A 13,359-nucleotide genomic window follows, 5' to 3' on the forward strand; every position below is an offset into this window, starting at 1 on the left:
TTTGTGTAGCTATAGCTTAACGTTAACGTTACTCGCTGTGTGAGGAGTGTATTCATTTTGGCGCTTATTTTAACGTTTCTGCTGAGGTAAAACATTTAACGCCCAATCAAAGGTTAACGTAGCAGCTAACGTTAGTCTCCGGTGAGAACGGATTCCAGTGCGCGCACACTGACAGTTATCATAAACAATAAAGTGCAGATATAATGTAGGCAATGTTATTGGTATTAATATGAGGTGTAACGTTAGTTTATATCAGTTGTGTTGTGTTTACACTGAAGCTACCCTTTTCTCTGTAAAGATGGTAATGTATGAAAAGTAAGGCTTACAGGCTAGCCACACTTATATCTTTGTGTGAAAACGTAAAATTATATTTTGTGTGTTTGATTTATTTTACATTCATGCATATGGCTGGATGTTAGAATGAAGTGTCGTTGATGCAGGTCGCTTCACGTCAATCAAAGGCAGTGTTGAGCAGTACAGCCAATCAGACGCGTTTCTGCTGAGTTTAAAAATGCAACATCCAATCGAAGGCGGTTAGATTAGTCACCGGTGAAGAAATCCGTTGATAGCAGATTTCAGTGCATGCTCACTAACACAATTCTCTAATCATAAACCACAAAGTGCAAATATAATGTTTAAGAAAATCATTTTGAACAGTAGACAGCTTTTTTTCAGGGTTTATCCTGCATTGAAAATGTTTTGGCTGCCGCCAAAGCGAATTTTTGTCCCGCCAAAGCTTGATTTGATCGGTGAGTGATAGATTACTGCTGTGCTTGTGACAGGGCGCGCACTGAAAGAACGAGCAGAGAGAGAGAGAGCGCGCGCCCCAGCTCGGCCCGCGCGCGCGCGCCCTCACCGTCTTTAAAGCACTGCAAATCTGTCTCCCCCTCGCTCAATTAATCAAATTCAAATGACACGATGGTAAAAGTTCGGAACAACAAAGTTTCACGATTTTTTTCCTGAATTATTCCTGGGTGTGAATTGTGCTGAAAAACAATTAGCCTTATCTTCTCTGAAAAGCGTTCCGCACATTCAGCTGACATAAACTACACTTTAAATAAACGAGAAAAAAACTAACTTACCCAGTGATGAAATGTTTTCTGTGTTGACACAATCTTATGCGATGTCCTAACTACTGGGATAGTAACGTTACACGTCCGATTCGCGAACTATGACTCATTTGAACCGATTCACTTTGAACTAAATCCACGAGACGTCTGAAACCAATCGATAACACTTTACAATAAGGTTGCATTTATTAAACACTAGTTTAACTTCTAACTTCATTAGTTAACATTAACTATTAATAAACTGCACTTCTACAGCATTTATTAATCTTTGTTAATATTAATTTCACCATTTATATAGCTACATTATTGAAATCAAAAGTTGCATTTGTTAACATTAGTTATGCACTGTGAAATAACATGAACAAACAATGAACAGCTGTATATTTATTAACTAATGTTAAGAAAGATTAATAAATACAGTAACACATGTGTTGCTCATGGTTTGTTATACATTAACTAATGTTAACAAATCAAACCATATTATAAAGTGTTACATACAAATCAATTACTCAGAACACCTCCTAAAGTAAGTACTTTCCCCATTTATTTTAAGAGTGGTTAGCAAGATTTAACCTTAATAAACTAAAGTATTTTCAGGTTATTTATGACAATTTGTAGATTTTTGTAGAAAATTACAGTGGAGTGAGGTGAAAATGTTCAGCTTTTTCCCCCAGTGTTAGCATTATTTGCAATGAAAGTTCAAGTTACATGGGTTGTGAGTGTGGTGTTGAGTTATATGACACTCTTGTTTCTCTGTTTCAGAATACTGTTTTCACGAACATTCCTTACTGCATTTTAAAGGTAAAGGTTTAATTAGGGACATGGCCACAAATACAAAATGCTTCAGATTTGGCTTCTTGATTAGAAAATAGTTATAGTTAAAAAATTATCAGGATAAAAAAAAAGCTATTAAAATAAAAACTGTTTTGTTTCTGCAAGAAACTATTAATTACCCATCCATTCTCCAAACCACTTTGGATGGCCAGTCCATCAGAGGTTTTAGGACGCATATTTGACATAACTTTGCTTCTTGAAAAGAATGTACTTCAAGAAAAAGACTCTTCTTGAGATAAAAAAAGCTTCTTGAGATAAATATATAATTAATATTGAATAAGTTATGGATAGTTAACTCGAGTTTAGTCATTTTTCATTATGTTGTTATTGTTATTTTTTTCAGACTGACTGATCAGAGCACAACCTGCATCTTCTGCTGCACTTTTCTCCTTGGTTAGTATTAATATGGTTTCTTAAGCTGTACTATGACATTTTCATCACATCACCATAATTGTAGTCCCTGTGCTCTAATACGTCTTTCTGTTCTGTGTCTTTACAGGTTCCTTGTGTTTTGGCGTTTTCTGCAGAGAGCATTTAATTTCTCACCCCCGCTCCCCACAAAAAAAAAAAATATATATATATATATTTTACAAGTTTACACAGTTTCATTGTTGTTTAACTGTTTTGTTTTTTCTTCCTGAGAGTACTACAGTTGTTATCTTTTCAGGCTCAACAGCAGTTACATCGGGAGACGTTTCAAAGTATGTGCCTATCAAAGGGAGAATGTCCTGTCAAAATGAATTTGACTAACAAATAAGTGTATTTTATTATGCATTACTTTTGAGGATTAAAAATAAATACATGGTTAATTTTGATGTTTTGAGTATTGAAAGTAAAATCTCTACTTTTAGAAGTTACCTAGTTAGATAAATTTGTCAACAATTATTCTTTTTATCTCTTCATATTTTAAAGGATGCCGCGGAAAGGAAAGAGATCTCAGGCTCAACAAGTGCGTCGGCGAAAGGAGGACCTTGAGGATGAACAGACCAGAGCCTCCAGGAATAACCGGGTACTATTGATATCTGTGTCTTGGATTTCAACATGCTAATTTCAGGGCACCTTAATGTTTGGGACTAGGACTGTTATGATTCCTTGATTAAATTTGAGTGCTTGATTTGTAAAAAAAAAAGAACAACCTTGATTGCAATTTACACCTTATGATTAAATCCAGCCTAGCGTTAGTTCTAGCTGGTTACTTTAGTCAAGCTCGCATCAGCTGTCTCTCAGCTCATTAGAAATCATTCTAATATGAATATATGCGGATTTGATGCTCAAAAAACATTGAGCTAATAAGTGTATCATAATTTACAAACACATTTTTTGCCTTTTTTTAGTTTCTTTATAACTTTTCAAAAATGTCTTTATGTCAAACACTATGAATTGTGATTTAAAATTTAACACAGAGCACTAATTTTGACCAGCAGCCTAATTTCATGAATGATTATTTACAGGTTGAACAGGCAAGCACCAGTGCAGCTGTAGCTCAGTTTTCGGGTAGAATGCATGCAGAAGGTGGTGATATTGCACCCAGGGTTTTGTCTGTGCAGGCATCTCATTGTCAGGGTGATTATAGGTATGACAGTTTCTCAAGAAATCATCAGTGCACCTGTGTAGCGTTGACATTTTTGGCCAACCAGAGTGAAGGGATTGCGTTCAAGATGCCTGACCTTGATAGAATTCTAGAGGAGGGAGATGCGTTATATGTCAGCATTAAATTGCAGCTTATTGCTGAAAGACAGTTTAATCGCAACCTTCTGACGATGGAGGAAATACCGTTGAGTGTTGCATCATTTAACCGGACACACAATGTGCTGAAGTCAGGAGTGATGATCGGATACCTCAGAGCCACAGGGATCCCTGGCACTGAAGAGTGGTGCATTCCACTCACTGAAAGACTGCAGTGTCTCTCCACAGATGTCAGGCATGCTTTGCTCATTGTTGCTCCTGAGTGTATTGCTGTGTTCAGAGACGGATCTGGACGGTACGGATACTTTGATTCTCACTCTAGGACTGCTGCAGGCTTGCCCCATCCTACTGGCCATGGAACTGCTGTCATGTTGACTTTCACCCACCTGAGTGACATGGCAGACAGAGTTCTCAAGATCTTCCAGGATCGTGGTGATGAGACCAGCTATGAATTCATGCCTGTATCTTTTGAAACAGAGCAACAGTCTGTCCAGATGCCTTCAACATCTGTCTGTGAACAGGTATCACAAATGATTTCAGCTCTACCAGAACCAGTAACACATGTTGAAGCCAAAGTAAATCTTGTTGGCTCAGGAGCTGAAAAACAATATGTGGTAGATAAAACAAATAAGCACAGGAGAAGAAAAGAAATGCGTAAAACATTTAAAATGTCAAAACAAGGCGGAGAACCTAAGGACAGGGCTGCACCTTATGCCACCAGAAAACATAAAAAAAGGGATTGTGAGAGACAGAAGTATGCCACTTCTTTGCAATACCAATCAAAGAAAAAAGAAGCAAATAAGGTAAAGTATAATCAAGATGCTCTCTTCCGAAACAAAATGAAACAGTATATAGTGAGAAGATACTGCACGGATACTGTCTTCCAGAGAAAGATGAAAGAGTATACAACGAAGAGATACAGTACAGATGCTCTCTTCCAGAGGAAGATGAAGGAGTATACAACGAAGAGATACAGCACAGATGCTCTCTTCCAGAAGAAGAAGAAAGAGTACGTTAATAAACGGTACAGCACAGATGCTCTCTTCCAGAAGAAGAAGAAAGAGTACATTAATAAGCGGTATAGTGCAGATGCTCTCTTCCAGAGGAAAATGAAAGCCTACATGGTTAAGAGATATGCAGGCGACCCAGAGTTCAGAGCACATCACATACTGCGATGTACCCTGCGCAAGACCCAGAAATGTGCTGCCGATGCTACATATCGCGTTTTTCATCGATTGCAATGCGCACTCAGGATAAAAAGGAAATATAGACCTTACATCCGTTCCAGCCAAGAAACACCCCAGCCTTTGGTTAACAAAGCGATGGAAAGTGCCATACATGCATTCCGGTGTAAGATTCAGCATGGCCCTACACATGTCTGCACAGTCTGCCACAGAGCCCTGTTTCCTAATCAAGTCAAGGTCTGTAATAGAACGAGATATGACAAAAACGTTCATGTTGCAGCGTCTTGCCTAACCGGGAAGTATGTTCACGCTTGTGATAGTGCCTGCTCAGGTTCCTGCGTAGTACCGGAAGAGAGAAGACAGGAATGGATTTGCCACACTTGTGACAACCATCTTAAGAGAGGACAGATGTCTTCAGTTGCAGCAGCTAACAAACTGGAGTTGCCACCAATCCCTGCGGAATTGGATGAATTAAATGTCCTTGAGCGTCAACTCATTGCAAAAATTTTACCATTTGCAAAAATAGTTTCATTACCCAAAGGACAGCAGAGAGCAGTACGTGGTGCCGTCGTGTGCGTGCCCTCCGAGATGGAGCAGACCGTCAACTCTCTGCCAAGACCAAGAAGTGAGGCCCAGCTGCTGCAGGTGAAGCTGAAGAGACACGTTAAGTTTAAAGGATACCAGCAGTTCCAGACTGTGAATATGCATAACGTGCTTGCAGCTTTATCAAAGCTGAAAGCAATGCATTCAGAATACAGGGATATCTCCATAAGAGAAACTGCTGTATTTGAAAGTCCCCTAGACGAGGAAGCTGATGTCTCTGAAAGTCACCTAGACGAGGAAGCTGATGTCTCTGAGAAGCAACAAGAAGTCGATGTTGCTGAGCAGGATGAGCAACAAGTTAGCGTTGAGGAAAAGGATGAGCTTCGACCCGGCCTCACATTAGACACGTGCATGCAGCCGCCCGACATCGGACAGGAGATCTTGTCGTACGGTGAGGGAATATTTAGTATCGCACCTGCACAAGGACATAAGCCTGTTGGATTTTTCAAAATCCCAAAGTTGGAAGCCATGGCGTTCCCTGTTCAATTCCCCACTGGACAGAATTCCATTGACGAGGAAAGACAAATTTCAATATCTCCCAGTATGTATTTCAACGCGAGATTGTTCAGCGTGGACACGCGTTTTGCAAAAGATCAGAGTTATCTTTTCTTTGCACAGTTTGTAACGGAAACGCACCTGGCTAGAAACAGCATGTCTATCCAGTTGCGAAAAGGCAAACCTATTACAAGAGATGGCCGGAGAATTTCCAACAGACTGCTTCAAGACAACCGGGAAGTTGAAAGATTGCTACACAACAGAGACGCCACACGGTTCATGCAACCACTGAGAGGCACTCCATCGTATTGGGAGAAAACTTTGCGAGATCTACAGGCTATGATAAGACAGTTAGGAGCCCCTACGTTTTTTTGCACGTTCAGCGCAGCCGAAATGAGATGGCCTGAAGTAATAACCGCAATCAAGGCCCAACAAGGTGAACACGTCGACTTTTCCGAGCTTGACTGGACGACGAAGTGTGAAATCCTCCGAAGCAACCCAGTCACTGTCATGCGTATGTTTGAGAAACGGGTGGATGCGCTAATGACTCATCTGCTTTTGTCGCCAGCCCAACCCATTGGTGAAGTTGAGTACTACTTTTACCGAGTGGAGTTCCAAGCTAGAGGAAGCCCACATATCCATCTTCTTGTTTGGATAAAGGACGCACCCGAGTTTGAACAGGACTCTGATGAGGATGTTTGTAACTTTATCGACCGCAACATAACCTGCCGGTTGCCCGATTCCTCGGCTGATCCTGAGCTTCACCGGATCGTCACAGAGGTCCAGCTTCACAGCAGGAACCATTCAAAGTCCTGTAAGAAGGGAAATGTACTGTGTCGATTTGGGTTCCCCAAACTACCGGTGTCTAGCACCAAGATCACTCGTCCGCGACCACAGCGTCCTGAAGAAGAGGATGACAGGGACACTTCTCCATCCGGAAGCTGCATGTTTGCGTCTAAAACCACACAACCACAGCGTCCTGAAGAAGAGCACGAGGAAGCACAAAAGCAAGCGGACAGAAGGAAGTTGAGACAGGAAGCTGCTCGAAAGGCAATGAGCGAAGCCAGGACCAAACTCAAGCCGGTGTGGGATCTGTTGAATGACCCCCAAGCCTCCTTTGACAGCTTGTCAGAGCTACTGACAGAGTGTAAGATGTCCATCGAGGATTACAATGAGAACGTCAAAGCATTGTCCAATGCCAACGTGATTCTGCTGAAGCGTGATCCAAAGGAGTCTTGGGTGAATGGATACAATCCCGATTTATTAAGGGCATGGAACGCCAATATGGACATTCAGTTCGTTCTTGACGCTTTTAGCTGCGTTATGTACATGCTTTCGTACATTTCCAAGCCGGAGAATGAAATGGGCGATTTACTTAAAAACGTAATCAAGAGTGTGCGCGAGACGAACGTTAGCGAGGAAGATGAGATGAAGCAGATAATGCAAGCCTACTCCAAACACAGGCAAGTTAGCGCTCAGGAGTCTGTGGCACGAACATGCAGCTTACCGTTGAAGAAGTGTTCACGAAGTGTTGTGTTTCTACCGACGGATGATGACGCGCTAAAGATGAGTCTTCCCCTTAGTGTCCTACAAAATAAAAATCCAGATTCAGAGGACGTCTGGATGTCGGGGATGATCGATAAATACAGGGCAAGGCCTCAAACGCGTGATTTTGAAAAGATGTGCCTGGCAGATTTTGCTTCGGAGTGCCGCATCGTGTATGGTCAGCAAACGGAAGGCAAAAATGTTCACCGGCTGCTCAACGGCATGGGTTTTTTTCAGAAAAGAACGTCTGGGAAGGCTGCAGTCATTAGGTTTGCACGTTATTCTGAGAAAAAACAACCCGAAAAGTTTTACTGTAGATTACTAAAGCTTTATATGCCGCATCGGACCAACGAACAGCTTAAACCTCCAAGATTTCCAACCTACGAGACGTTTTACAAAGGTGCATCTGTGGAACTACCTTCTCACCCTGGTTTGCTGTTTCCTGTCTGTGCCATAGTTCAAGCGAACAAGGAGAAGTTTGAAAAACACAGTGACGAGTTGGACAAGGCATTCGATCAGCTGGAACGGCAAGGACCGCCTGAGAACGCATGGAACGCTTTTGCACCTGAAGTAGAAGTGGATCGCTTGGAGTGCGTCGCCGAACGACAAGACATCATTCCGGATGATGAGGACGTACAAGATGATATCCCAGAATTCCAGGTTCTTGAACATGGAGACGGGGTCGTGCCACAAATAGAGGCACCGCAGATGAGTGTTGAATTTGTCAGGAAGTTGTTCAGAAGTCTCAATGAGACGCAGGCAGCCATCTTCTACACGATCTGCCAGTGGTGTCAGAAGCGTGTGTGGGGTCATAATCCAGAACAGTTTTTCTACTTCGTGTCAGGTGGTGCTGGTTGTGGCAAATCGCACGTCATCAAGTGCATACACACGGAAGCGACCAAGATTCTGCGACAACTGCCTCGACTACGGGAGGAAGGGGATCTCTCCGTGCCTACGGTGCTCTTGAGTGCGTTTACTGGAACGGCCGCATTCAATATTTCCGGTAAAACACTCCATTCCATTTTGAAACTTCCAAGGAATCTGAAGCCACCGTATCAAGGACTTGGAAATGCCCTAGACGAACTACGAGCAAAACTACGCGACGTGGAGATTCTTATCATCGATGAAGTGTCCATGATTTCGAAGGATCTTTTTGCCTACATCAACTGGAGATGTCAGCAGATCAAAGGCAGCAAGAAACCTTTCGGGGGAATCTCTGTCCTCGCCGTGGGCGACTTTTATCAACTGCCACCTCTGGGTAAAGCCAAACCCCTCTGTGTGTACGAAGAGGATGTCCTGGACTTCTGGAAAGACCATTTCCAAATGGTTACTCTCTCCGAGATCATGCGTCAGAAAGAAGACTTGGCTTTTGCCCAACTTTTAAACCGCATACGGGTGAAGCAGAAGACCGACGACCTTGCCGAAGAAGATCGAGCTTTGTTGCTCCAGGCTGTGAAGGACCCCAAAGACTGCCCGTGTGATGCACTGCACGTATTTGCCACCAACAAGGAAGTCCACAGACACAACACTGAAACAATCCATGCTCTTCACACTGACATCATTACCATCGATGCCGAAGACTACAGGAAAGACCCAAGAACGGGAGGGATGAAGAGACAAGCGAGGCCCGTCACCGGTAAAAAGGACGACTTGCCTGACACCATACAAATTGCGTTGGGAGTACGCATAATGGTGACTAGGAATTTGGATGTCGAGGACGGTCTATGCAATGGGTGCTTTGGGAAGATTTCTCGTATTGTCAATAAGACAAAAGATGGAATCGACACCGTACACATGCTAGGGCTTCAGCTCGACAATCCACATGCAGGGAAGAAAAACCGCAAAAGGGTGCAAGGTGAAGACGACGACTGTGTGTACATCGAGAGATCCGAAGAAAGTCTGAGGAAAGTAGCCGTTCGTCGACAATTCCCCATCAAGTTGGCCTACGCCTGCACAGCTCACAAAGTCCAAGGCATGACATTGGAGAATGCCGTGGTTTCACTGAAGAAGATATTCGAGCCGGGAATGGCCTACGTTGCCCTCAGCAGAACGACCTCGCTTCGTGGACTACACATCACGGACTTCAGCGAAAAGAAGATCTATGCCGATGCTACAGTCACAGCATCGTTGGAAAACATGACGAGAGCATCATTCGAAGGAATCATGCCGCTTTTACAGCAGGTGAGGGAAACCAACTTGGATCAAACGCTGAAAATAATCCATCACAACACAGAAGGACTGTCATCACACATCGAAGATATCCGATGCCATCACGAACTGCTTCTGTCGGATATTCTTTGCATGACGGAAACTCACCTGACCGGGTCACTCATGACACCCCACGTCCAACTGGAAGGGTACAACGCATTTATGCGAAATAGACATGTCTCCTACTCGACACACCAAGAAATTGCACAGAAAGCTGGTGGTGGAGTCGCAATATATTGCAAAGAGCATATTTCTGCTCAGCCTAGGCAGTTTATACAAGATGTGACCGATCTGGAGTATGTCGTCATCAAAGTGGATAGCCCGATCAAAGCAACGATCGCTGCTGTGTACAGGCCGCCACACTACGGATTTGAAGAGTTCTCGAAAAACTTGAAGAGTCTGCTGGATTATTTGGACATCGTGGACGAACATCCAGTACTAATCTGTGGAGATTTTAATGAGGATCACCTCAGCGCAGGGAATAAAACTGTTCTGGAATTGTTCCAGTCTAAAGGATACACGCAACTGATCACCACAGCAACAACCAAAAAGAACACTCTACTGGATCATATATACATCTCTCATCCGGATTTGTGCCTTCAGTCAGGTGTCTTGCATAGTTATCATAGTTATCACAATCCCGTGTACTGTATTTTGCATAAATGAGTTTTTGTGATGGACCGGTATTGTTGTATGTTGCGGTAGCTAGTATGCCATACGGAACCGTTTGCCACTGCATCCGCTACTAATGACTACAGTGGGGCTTCCGCGGCCTTATACAAACGGTTGGGCGCGTATGGTTGGGTTGTTATGCCATACGGAACCGTTGCCAATGGACCTGGATTCATGACATCAACGGGACTTCGACAGCCTTCATCAAACGGGTTGGCGCGTATGGTCGTGTTGCGGTTAGATTGTGGCGTTAGAGATTGTGGTTAGGAGATTGTGGTTAGGTCAATTTAAGGGTTTATACCACTGAGCTACGAGGAAGGAGCAACGTCAGCAGCAGCAGCAGGAAGGACAGAGGACTAGCGTGACAGCTCCAGGGAGGACACAGACAGTCAGTGCAACAGTGGCAGTAAGTTATAAAAGACAAGGGAAAGAGAGAAGTAGCAAGACACCATTGTAATGTTTGATTTTGACCTTATAACATACATTTTAACTTGAATTGATGTTCAATCTACAAAATTTGTGACAATCTGTGCGGGATATGCAGTCCCCTGCTATTATTCTATGATTGATATGTGCCCTTCTGTAAAGTTGCAGGAAGAATTGGGAGACCATAGCAGTCCTGTCTGGATATGAGTGTGCAATTTACCTTCTAAAGCTAAGTGTTAAAATGTTTTGCTTTAGCTGTGTACTACTGCTTTTCATAACCGCGTTTGAATGGAAATGTTATATTTGAATCTCTAATTTTAATTTTTATGTTTTTCATGAACCATCCAAATGAAGTGAGATTGTCTGAGAAGATCACGTGTGCTACATCAATGACGACGACGAGCTGGATACCAGATTATGTGTCAATTTCTTTCCGTAAGTTTTATTTCTGAGTTTGTTTTTTAATTTTTATTAGTATGGGTGTATTCGTGATCCCATTGTTCATTTGTTAATTTCATTGCCCAGAGAACGGGTCCAAATAACTATGGCATTGAGGACAACTCTGAAGAATGAAGAAGCAGATGAAGAAGCAGAGGAAGAAGCACACTGAGGTCAATACTACTGATAAGGTGTAGTATTTCAGTGCATTTTATTATACAATGGTTTCAGGGTTTTTCCCGCGTCAAATGTCTTCGTTGGTGGTCAACAGACACTGTTGTCCTATCTTGCTCTCTTATTTAAAAAAAAGAGCAGATTTTACCACTGGATTTCATAATTTTGTTATATAATCATATTGCATATAAAAATAATAGAATCAAAAGGTTTGTTTTAACTAATAGTCTTAATTTTCTAACATATAGCTAACAATTGAATAAAATGAACAGCTAGCTAACAACAACTTGCTATGTGCTTTATGATATTAATCACTCCAGTATGAACTTTTTGACAGTTATTTATTTTAAAAACTGCTGTTCAATGTTTATTCATGTTAGTTCACTGCATTTACTAATGTTAACACTTACAACTTTTGATTTGAACAATGTACCGTATTAGTAAATGTAAAAATCACTAACAAAGATTAATAAATGCTAAAAAAGTTAAATGCAGGAAAAACCATGGGTTTTGTTCAAAGATGTATGATTTGATGTAAAAACTAAAGGCTTACATCTGACCCATCAACTATGCTGCTCAATAAGTAAACAATTCAAATAAATTCACTAACATTATCATATACGTTTTATCTCCTCTGCCCTCAGGATATCCAGGGAGACAGATGCGTGCCATTCAGCATAGAAACACCAGAGACCGAGTTCACCTGAGCGCAGATTGAAACCAGCTTCTCCTGAGCAAACCTGAGAGACGGTCTGCGGGTGGAACTCCAAAGTTGAAACCAAATGTCTTTTTAAAGACAACAACGGCTCTTTTCAGAGCTACCCACTCCTTCAAATAAAGAGCATTTTTACAAATGTATTCACAACAAAATTCTCAGCACTATAGGCTAAACTAGTACATAATAAATAAAAAATATATATTTTTATAATCTTAGGGGTAATGTTTTAAAGATAATTTTAATACAAAGTATATCTAATAACTAATACAACACTAGGATCTAATCCAGGGATGGGCAACTCCGGTCCTGGAGGGCCACTGTCCTGCAGAGTTTAGCTTCAGCCCTGATGATAACTCACCTGCCTGTATCTATCTAGTAATCCTGAAAACATCGATTGCCTTTTTCAGGTGTGTTTAATTAGGGTTGGAGCTAAACTCTGCAGGACAGTGGCCCTCCAGGACCCAAGTGGCCCATCCCTGATCTAATCCATTTGCTGCGTGGAATTTGACACAACAGGCATTTAAAAAAATCTTTTAAATAAACATTTGGTTAATTGACACACACTGTGTTTTTGTCTTTATTGAATGTTATTGAAAGTTAGTCATCATTGTCACAGTATGAATATTTTCTTGTGAACTTCAGAGAAGATCCAGGTATATTCACAGATGGTTCTTTAAGATGGTAAGTGGTCGGGTCATTTAAAAGCTTACATTTAAATGAGCTTTATATACTCAACATTTATTATGTGCCATTTACAACAATATAATATACTCGTGTGCAACCGGGTCGTGTTTTTTGCCACTGCAAGCACCATTCACATTTTCTTCTGGAAATGTACGTTCTTTATTATATAAGTATACTTATAATAATTATTATTCTTCCACACAAAAGTTCGGCGCGAAACTCGCCCCGCACCGTTTGTCACAGACCCCTGAGTGAGGTGTCAAATCGACCGGCTCATTGAGGAGAGGTGTGCTATATCTTTTCTAAGCGATCGGGTGTACGATGTTCGCACAGCGGACGAAAAAGCGGCCAAAAAAGTCCCATTGACTTAACATTGCGGAATTTTCAGAAATTCAAATCCCAACTGTCATTTTTCACACACACAGACACAAAGGGCCTGACACCCCTGCATGTCTCCCCCTCTCTCTCCCTCAGAGGATTTATATTATCCAGCAGCCAATAAGTAATGGCCTAAAATCTTCATAGCCACACCATAGCAACCAGTTACAGCACCCTAGCAACCATAGGCTATAGGCACGAGGCCGCAGGCCTCGTGCACTCATTATAATGCACTCGTTTAATA

General features: G+C 41.9%; 1 protein-coding gene across 3 annotated transcripts; it reads left to right on the forward strand.

Moving 5' to 3' along the window:
• The first annotated feature begins 2,507 nt into the window (after positions 1 to 2,507).
• Positions 2,508 to 12,266, forward strand: LOC307007651 (uncharacterized protein). Of its 3 annotated transcripts, none has more exons than XR_013799650.1 (5): positions 2,508 to 2,605; positions 2,817 to 2,913; positions 10,886 to 11,158; positions 11,249 to 11,352; positions 11,980 to 12,266. XR_013799650.1 is itself a non-coding variant. In XM_079629878.1 (4 exons), exon 1 carries the CDS (start codon positions 6,926 to 6,928, stop codon positions 10,289 to 10,291), a length of 3,366 nt encoding a protein of 1,121 aa, XP_079486004.1. In that variant the 5' UTR covers positions 6,860 to 6,925; the 3' UTR covers positions 10,292 to 10,703; positions 10,886 to 11,158; positions 11,249 to 11,352; positions 11,980 to 12,266. The 3 variants fall into 3 exon arrangements, 1 of the variants encoding a protein (XP_079486004.1); XR_013799651.1 differs by having other exon boundaries at positions 10,892 to 11,158; XM_079629878.1 differs by lacking the exons at positions 2,508 to 2,605; positions 2,817 to 2,913 and adding an exon at positions 6,860 to 10,703.
• Positions 12,267 to 13,359: the final 1,093 nt, after the last annotated feature.

The sequence above is a fragment of the Phoxinus phoxinus genome, assembly GCF_949152265.1.
Source record: "Phoxinus phoxinus genome assembly, chromosome: 12".
NCBI classification, from domain to species: domain Eukaryota; kingdom Metazoa; phylum Chordata; class Actinopteri; order Cypriniformes; family Leuciscidae; genus Phoxinus; species Phoxinus phoxinus.